Source organism: Aphis gossypii, unplaced genomic scaffold (genome assembly GCF_020184175.1).
Source record: "Aphis gossypii isolate Hap1 unplaced genomic scaffold, ASM2018417v2 Contig00768, whole genome shotgun sequence".
In the NCBI taxonomy this organism is placed as follows: domain Eukaryota; kingdom Metazoa; phylum Arthropoda; class Insecta; order Hemiptera; family Aphididae; genus Aphis; species Aphis gossypii.
The window spans coordinates 18419-27953 of NW_026083272.1; the positions used below are offsets into that span (position 1 = coordinate 18419).

General features: G+C 43.6%; 1 protein-coding gene across 1 annotated transcript; it reads right to left on the minus strand.

Annotated features, from left to right (window-relative positions):
- Positions 1-7655: 7655 nt before the first annotated feature.
- LOC126555252 (uncharacterized) lies at positions 7656-8450 on the minus strand. Its single transcript, XM_050210201.1, has one exon. The coding sequence runs from the start codon at positions 8448-8450 to the stop codon at positions 7656-7658; it is 795 nt and encodes a 264-aa protein (XP_050066158.1).
- Positions 8451-9535: the final 1085 nt, after the last annotated feature.

The following is a 9535-nucleotide window of genomic DNA, read 5'->3' on the forward strand; positions in this document are numbered from 1 at the left end:
TTGGCCCACATAACACGTCCATCACGTCTTCCGAACGAATAGGTCGGCCCAAGGACTGCTCCAGCTCCCGTCTCTCCCCGGTCCAAAAGTTGCAGATAAAAACTGTATGCTCCGCATCGTCTGACTCCGCAGGGCAGTGGGGACAGGCTTCACGGTGCACCTTGTTCATCTTCCAAAGTTAATGCTGGAAGCAGCCATGTTCGTAAGGACTTGGGCCATATGAAAGCTAACCTGCTTCAGCCCATAGCGCCACCACCTGATCAGCAGATCATAATCAGACGTCTTGTTTGTCCATGCCGCATTAGTGGTCGACACCCGAGGGTTTGCCAGCGTTCGAGGATTTCCACCTTTATGTCCCGTTTCGCCAGCGTAGCGTCGACCGCTCTCGCCTCCGCCATAATCCCTCCTGCCCTCCCCTGTAGGTAGCCGGGGCATCCTGGCCAATACTAGTGACGCCATGCACGATACAGTCCGTAGCACCTCGCCACCCTCGCGCTGCACACCTCTGCGACTGCAGCATAGGTTACTTGTTTTCTGGGTCCCAAGCACGCGCTCCGACCAAATTGGCGCTCCATATAGAAGTCGGCTATAGATTACGCTCATCAAGAGCTGTCTTTTTGCTTGAGGACGGCCCACCGACGTTAGGCATAAGTCTCCCAAGGGCGGCTGCAGCCTTTCTCTCGCTCCCGCCGCCACCGTGCTCGCGTGTTGTACAAATGACATCCTAGTGTCCAGCATAACGCCCAGGTATCTAATTGTCGGTTTGACCGGGATCTGGCAACCCTGGAGAAAAGATTTGGACTCCGATAGCGGTATTTGTTTGTAAGCACCACACACTCAGATTTCTCCGGGGCTAAGCATAGGCCGTTCTCTGACATCCAGGCCGTGACTTCATTCAGCGTGGGATTAACAATCTCCTCAATTAACTCGGCGTTATGCGCGACTGCTACCACTGCTATATCGTCCAAATGCCACCAACTTGACGCCATCACGCAGTGGGAGCCGTAAGACACTGTCGTAAAATAAATTCCAAAGTGTGGGCCCCAGGACGGAAGCCTGTGGGACACCACACGTCACAGGAATGATCCTGTCGTTGTCAATCTGGAGCACTCTGTTCTGCGTGTAAGACCTCAAGACTTTAATCAGGTATTCAGGAACTGCACATCCGCGTAGGGCCTTGTCTATAAGCCTCCAGGGTGCTGAATTAAACGCGTTGCGAACGTCAAGGGATACGAGGACGCATAGATCCCTGTTCTGGACCGAGCCTCGGGCAGATTTGCGTGCACAACTTAGGACTTCCTCGATAGCACCTAGGGTGGATTTCGATTCGACCGCCTGAAACCGTGCTGTGCATCACTGATCGCACCGACAATGGTCAGGTGGGACTCCAATCTATTGAGCAACATCCTCTCAAAAATTTTCCCGGCTCCGTCCAGCAGACTTATTGGCCGGTAGCTAGATGGCTGATCGCGGGCTTTACCCTGTCCCTTGTACAATAGCACCAACTTCGCCCGCTTCCGTCTGGACGGGAAGACCCCGTTGACAATGCACGAGTCGTAACACCGTTTGAACGTCTCTGGGAATCTATTGAAGACCATTCTAATCGCCTCGTTGGCACTAGGTCAAGCCCCGGAGCCTTCCCATTGGGCAATCGGATTACAGCCTTCCTGATTTCCTCCTCCGTGAATAGCGGCACCAGGGGGTCGTCCTCGGATGAAATTGTAAAGTCCATGATGACTGTTGGTTGTTGAACGACCATGGGGATACAGGCCCAGTCCGTAGGGGCGGCTGTAGGGAACAGTCCCCGGCTACCCTGAGGACTAAATCCGGGTCCAAGGCTGGGGCACTGCGTCCGAGTCTCTTGGTGACCAACTTATACGGGACATAACACCTTGTTGCATCCTGAAAGCAAACCTGAAGTATCATCCAGCTCTACTTCAGCCGTCACAGCATCAACAACTGCTTTTACTACAAGTTATCCAACCAAAACCACTGTACTGTTAGGGACAGCGCTTGTTCATGTACGTGACCGTGCTGGTTATATGCAACCTGTCCGAGTTCTCATTGATTCTGCCTCTCAAATTAGCGCTATGTCTACTACGTGTGTGGAACGACTAGGTCTAAGAAGAAAAAATTGGACTGCACCGATAACAGGTTTGTCTGGTGTGCCGATAACCAGCATATCGGGAAAAGTTGATTGTTATATGACGCCAGATATGCTACAGACCCGTCACTTTCCGTAACTGCCTGGATCATGCCGAATATAGTTTCAGATATGCCGTCTCACAATTTACCGAACCTTCTCAAGGATAAGTTTTCTCACCTTGCGTTGGCTGATCCTCACTTTGACCGCTCTTCTCCAATTGATATGCTATTGGGAGCAGACATGTTCTCGCGTATTATGGATGGAAACCGGGTGTCAATCGATGACTCCTCGCCTGTTGCATACGGTTCAGTCTTCGGTTGGGTCTTGATCGGAAGGTTCTCTGATCAACGTCACCAGGATCACTCTGCAGTAGCACTATCGGTTTCGCTGGAAGGTTTGGTTCAACGTTTTTGGCAGATCGAGGAACCAGAGGAGGCTCCTACTACGTTCACCTCTGATGGGCACTGCGAGTCCATATACGTCCTCAGAGCCGCCGAGATCATCTTGGCCGTTTTCTGGTTCCTTGCCATTTATACCGAAACACCGAAATGAGGTGTTTCCTGGTCTCGTAATATCGCCGAACGTCGCTTTCAAAACCTTGAACGGAAGCTTCAAGGACAATATTTTATATACTGCATACAAGAACTTTATGAACGAATATGAAACTTTAGGGCATATGTCTATTGCCACGGAACCTGGCACATTACTTCATCCCTCATCATCCTGTCTTTAAGCCCAATTATCCATCGATCAAAATTCGTGTGGTATTCGATGCATCGACGAAGTCCGCCTCTCAATTGTCATTAAATCAATGTCTATACCTATATGCTGGCCCAAAGTTGCAGCTGGACATCGTGGATATCTTGTTTCGTTTCCGGATCCATCAGTTCGTATTTACCGCGGATGTGTGCAAAATTACAGAAATACTCGTCTTGCCAGAGTACCGTGGGTTCCAGCATATTCTTTGGAGGTCCTCCTCATTGGACGAATTAAAAGAGTATCAATTAAATACTGTAACATACGGCATAAATAGTGCTCCTTTTCTGGCGTTAAGGGTTTTAAAGGATATCGCTGACCACGAGTGCGTAGAATTCCCTGAAGTATAGAACGGGTTGAGAGAACAAACCTATGTAGACGACATCTGTCTCGGTGCTGACAACGTAAATGAATGTTTAACGTTACAGTCGAACCTATGTTCCGTCCTGAAGCGTGCCGGTTTTGATTTGAAGAAGTGGTCGAGCAATACTGTATCTGTTTTAGAGGCTGTACCACCAGAAGATCGCGTCATGGATAGTCTAACGTTTGACGAAACTGTTTGCGAAACTACCAAGGTTCTAGGATTACAGTGGGACCCGTCCAACGATATTTTTAAGTTCGACGTACATTCCACCACCACTGTCGTCACAAAGCGGGCAGTTCTGTCAACTATCGCCCGTATTTTTGACCCGATTGGTTTGTTAGCACCGGTGACATTTTATGCTAAACACATCTTGCACGAGATTTGGGAAGAGGGCTTGGCGTGGGACGACCCCCTACCTCAAAACCTGCACCAGAACTGGAAAAAATTTATTGATGAACTACCGGCTTTATCTTCACTCAAGATTCCTCGCTACGTTTTAACTCAACGTTAGTCACATGTCGAGTTGTGTGGTTTTGTGACGCTTCTGAACGCGGGTTCGCCGCAGTGGTTTACCTTCGTAAAACGAGCTCAGATGGTACTATTTCTGTGTTCTTGCTTGGTTCCAAAACAAAAATGGCTCCAACGAAAACCGTAACCATCCGAGACTTGAGTTATGTGCTTCAGTTCTCCTTGCTAGATGGATGGCACGTATAATAAAAATTTTTGACGGTAAACTCGTGATCGACGGGTTGTACGCATGGTCTGATTCCCAGATCGTCTTGGCATGGTTAATGAACCCGCATATTTCTTTTAAGGTTTTTATTTCAAATCGAGTACACACCAGGTGTATCAACTTATGCCATCGTGTCGTTGGCTGTATGTACGTTCAGCTGAAAATCCAGCGGATTGCGCATCAAGAGGCATAATGCCGTCAGAACTGACTGCACATTCATTATACTGGTCTGGTCCTGCATTTTTAAAAACCCCAATCGAAACTTGGAACTTTCAGTTACGTCGGTTCCCGTAGAACAACTTCCGAATTCAAAGCCGTGACTCTAGTTGTTCAAACCACACCAGACGTAGAATGGTTTCTCGTTTCTCTCGTCTTACCTCACATGATAAGGATGGTTGCATGGATTCGCAGGTTTATGTATTTAAGTCGCAAAAAAACTATCGTATCCTGAACGTTTCTTAACCCGTGAAGAACTAGATGAATCGTTATTAGTTATTGTAAAACATTCTCAACATCACTGGTTCTCCAATTGATTTCGGACCTGTCGCATGATCGATGTGCGGCTCGCCCCCTAGCTAGTTAACGACCGTTTCTGAACTCACAAAATGTAATTTGTGTTGGTGGCCGACTACTGCAGTCAGATTTATCGGATGCCGAAAGACACCCAATCTTGCTGTCCAAAGAATCATATTTATCATTGTTAATTGCACGCCACTGGCATTTGGTTACGTGCCATTCTGGTCCTCGAGTAATCACCTCATTAATTATGCGCCAATTTTGGGTTTTATCGATACGGTCGGTGATCCGTAAGGTAATCGGTCAGTGTACTATCTGTGTCAGAACAATTGCCCGATCACCACACCCCGTAATGGGTAACCTTCCCAGTTCACGAGTCCAAGCATGTCGACCTTTTTCCAAAGTAGTAGTGGATTATGCAGGTCCACTGCCGATGCGTGAATGCAAGTTGCGTAAATCCCGACAATACAAAATTTACGTTTCTGTTTTTGTTTGTATGGTGACCAAGGCGGTGCATTTTGAAATTGTTACAGAACTATCTACCGCAGCATTTTTGGCAGGTTTTGACCGCTTTGTTTCCCGACGCGGACTCCCGTCAGACGTCTATTTGGATTGTGGAACCAATTCAAGGTTGCCGCTAAACATCTGTTTGATGTCATTAACGATCCAGAAAATCATCATGCACTGTCATCACATTCATTCTGTACCTGGCATTTCAATCCACCCGCAGCACCCCACTTTGGGGGTCTATGGGAAGCTGCGGTGCGTTCATTCAAGACTCTACTTGTACGAATGAAACGGACAACTTCTTCACTTTATGAAGAATGGCTTTTCATTTTTCAAAATGCAAAAAAAAACCATCCTCAATTATATCAAATAAAAAAAAAATAACAACGAACAACAAGGTAAGTTAAAAACTTTAAATAACTATGTACTTTTTTGGAATTCATGTAATTTATGCATTTTCTGATCATTTTATAATATTAAATATAGTGTTATGTATTCATGCTATTGATTAAATACTTGGTGGCTAGAAAGCAGGTTTTTAAGAGTATTTTGTATTATTATAGATTTTTTGTTGTTTTTGAAATATCTTATAGCATTGGTCATTGGTTAAGTAGGTTAGTGTTAGTCAATAAGTATATTTTAATTTTTAGGAAACAATTTCATTGAAAGTGATTCATTAAATACCACCAACACAAGCTTAAACAATATCAATACTGGCCATACTAAAGAAAGGAACTTAATATCATACATGGATACCATGAAAAGAAATGAACAAGTAATGTACTTACATTATTCTTAATTTAAAATTGTTTTTTATTCAGTAAATATTCAATGTTATTATTATTATTATTATTTATTTAATTAGCACTTTAAATTTGAAAATATTAATTAACATACTTCACTAAATATTTTATGCTTAATTGGAAACTTATATTAACAACTTCCTATTACTTAATTTTACTTTATTAGTTTTTTGAAGAAATACTATTTACATTTTTTAAATATTTGAAATAACTTAATTTATAACTACAAAATGATGTCATGTTTCAAATATTTTTTAACACAAACCTATATTGCCTATACTTATATTGGCATTTTTAATTCATTAATAAATTAGGTAAAAAATTGTATTGCTTTTCAATGTCAAAAATGTTAAATTAAGTATAAAATATATAATTGTTGCGCCGTCAAACTCCTACCGTGAGGCGGTTAATTTGATGACTCGCGACCTGTTAATAAACTATACCTGGAATGTACTTTAACAAAGAAGGCATAAAGCCTTTATTTTACATGCAATAATAATAATATTTAAAATATGTGATACAGTAGATGTAATATATATGAATGAATATGTATTTATCCTACGAGCTACACATGAGTATATAACGATATTATGATGCCAATACAACAACAATAATGATATAACAGATTGATAAAAGATAATAAATATATAATGATAATAAAATATGTAACGACCGTACTAGTATCAACAGTTACGACGGTGGGTGGCGTGGTATCAGCAATGGAGAAGTCGTGATAACGGGAGAACTGCAGCGTATAAACAAGTCACTAGCATATGACCTTTATGACGGCGGCTGACGGCGTGGTGTCGCTTACAACGATAGGCGTTGTCGGCGGTTATTTGCAACAGCGAAAGTTATAGCAGGTTTTCAAAGGAAACATATAACACGCAACAATAATGAGATGCGATATCATCGAAGACACCGACGAATCGATCAGACGGATTCGCAAACGTATTTCGGATCGCGTAATATAACGCGACGGACACAGACGGCAGATGCGTGCAGTTATCGTGCAAGTCCAGGGCATACTGCTTAGACGGTGGCGGGGCGACGTACGTAAAAACGATACCGGCGGCATTGCGCAACAGTTAGATAATAATAATCTGTCATAGCCCGTGCGATTTGTCGTCGAGATCAGAGTCCGCGGGTGATTGCGATTATATATATTACATTGACGCGCGCTGGAAGGCCGACCTAACGGCAGCGACTTCGTTATTGATAGCGTTTACACATTCTCCCCCATGGGAGGTTGTAATGATCCAACCTCACATCTGTTGTTGAAGTTCTCTTTCCTGACATCGATATGTAGTTTCTTGGATAGTAGATGGTTGATTCTGCACATGGCATGAGACTGGATCTCTTTGAACTGTATACAACTGCACGGACGTTACAATTTAACAAAAAACATTTTTTTTTTACTTACAGTACACTCCGTACACAGCTTAAAAACCAATCGAGTTAGCGCAACAGCATTTTGGTCACAGTTTGTACACGCCAACATAGTTAACTTGTTCCTCACCAAAACAGTATGACACAGTGTTAAAAATTAGATTATAAAAAAATAGACAATGTAATAGGAAAAAGGAGAAAGAAATAGGGAAACGCATTTAAAGTTTACGTGTTTAAATATATATATTTTTTATGTACACTGGATAAAAGAGTAAACGTTCCAACACAGGTTGGTTTGTTAATCCGTGGGCAGTAATACCAGTTTAACGACCGAACGAGTCAATTCTCCTGTGGAGGTTAGGATCTTGGCTACTCGTACCACGCCATCTTGGCCAGGAGTCACTCCCAGTATGCGACCTAATCACCAAGATGTTGGAGGACTTAGGTTATCCTTATTACAACCATTTGTCCAATCTTAATATTGGGTACATCTGTTGTCCACTTGGACCGGATTTGAAGGGATGCCAAGTACTCAGTAGACCAACGACGCCAGAATGATTGGTGACATTGATGTAGCAATTTCCACCGAGTCAACAGGTTTGAACGTTCTTCGGAAACGGCAAAGTCAGGGACAGCTAGTAACGGTTGTCCAATAATGAAGTGACCAGGCGATAGATAATCCAAATCTAGAGGAGAAGTCGTCAGAGGTGTTAGAGGTCTGGAATTTAATACAGCTTCGATCCGGCACAATAACGTTGATAATTCTTCCATAGTAAAAGTGTGATTTCCAACCATTCGTACAAGTAGAGTCTTGAATGAACGCACCGCAGCTTCCCATAGACCCCCAAAGTGGGGTGCTGCGGGTGGATTGAAATGCCAGGTACAGAATGAATGTGATGACAGTGCATGATGATTTTCTGGATCGTTAATGACATCAAACAGATGTTTAGCGGCAACCTTGAAATTGGTTCCACAATCCGAATAGACGTCTGACGGGAGTCCGCGTCGGGAAACAAAGCGGTCAAAACCTGCCAAAAATGCTGCGGTAGATAGTTCTGTAACAATTTCCAAATGCACCGCCTTGGTCACCATACAAACAAAAACAGAAACGTAAATTTTGTATTGTCGGGATTTACGCAACTTGCATTCACGCATCGGCAGTGGACCTGCATAATCCACTACTACTTTGGAAAAAGGTCGACATGCTTGGACTCGTGAACTGGGAAGGTTACCCATTACGGGTGTGGTGATCGGGCAATTGTTCTGACACAGATAGTACACTGACCGATTACCTTACGGATCACCGACCGTATCGATAAAACCCAAAATTGGCGCATAATTAATGAGGTGATTACTCGAGGACCAGAATGGCACGTAACCAAATGCCAGTGGCGTGCAATTAACAATGATAAATATGATTCTTTGGACAGCAAGATTGGGTGTCTTTCGGCATCCGATAAATCTGACTGCAGTAGTCGGCCACCAACACAAATTACATTTTGTGAGTTCAGAAACGGTCGTTAACTAGCTAGGGGGCGAGCCGCACATCGATCATGCGACAGGTCCGAAATCAATTTGGAGAACCAGTGATGTTGAGAATGTTTTACAATAACTAATAACGATTCATCTAGTTCTTCACGGGTTAAGAAACGTTCAGGATACGATAGTTTTTTGCGACTTAAATACATAAACCTGCGAATCCATGCAACCATCCTTATCATGTTGAGGTAAGACGAGAAACGAGAAAACCATTCTACGTCTGGTGTGGTTTGAACAACTAGAGTCACGGCTTTGAATTCCGGAAGTTGTTCTACGGGAACCGACGTAACTGAAAAGTTCCAAGTTTCGATTGGGGTTTTTAAAAATGCAGGACCAGACCAGTATAATGAATGTGCAGTCAGTTCTGACGGCATTATGCCTCTTGATGCGCAATCCGCTGGATTTTCAGCTGAACGTACATACAGCCAACGACACGATGGCATAAGTTGATACACCTGGTGTACTCGATTTGAAATAAAAACCTTAAAAGAAATATGCGGGTTCATTAACCATGCCAAGACGATCTGGGAATCAGACCATGCGTACAACCCGTCGATCACGAGTTTACCGTCAAAAATTTTTATTATACGTGCCATCCATCTAGCAAGGAGAACTGAAGCACATAACTCAAGTCTCGGGATGGTTACGGTTTTCGTTGGAGCCATTTTTGTTTTGGAACCAAGCAAGAACACAGAAATAGTACCATCTGAGCTCGTTTTACGAAGGTAAACCACTGCGGCGAACCCGCGTTCAGAAGCGTCACAAAAACCACACAACTCGAC

Coding starts and splice junctions, on each gene's coding strand:
- LOC126555252 (XM_050210201.1), bottom strand. CDS start 8,450: ATGGGTAACCTTCCCAGTTCACGAGTCCAAGCATGTCGACCTTTTTCC.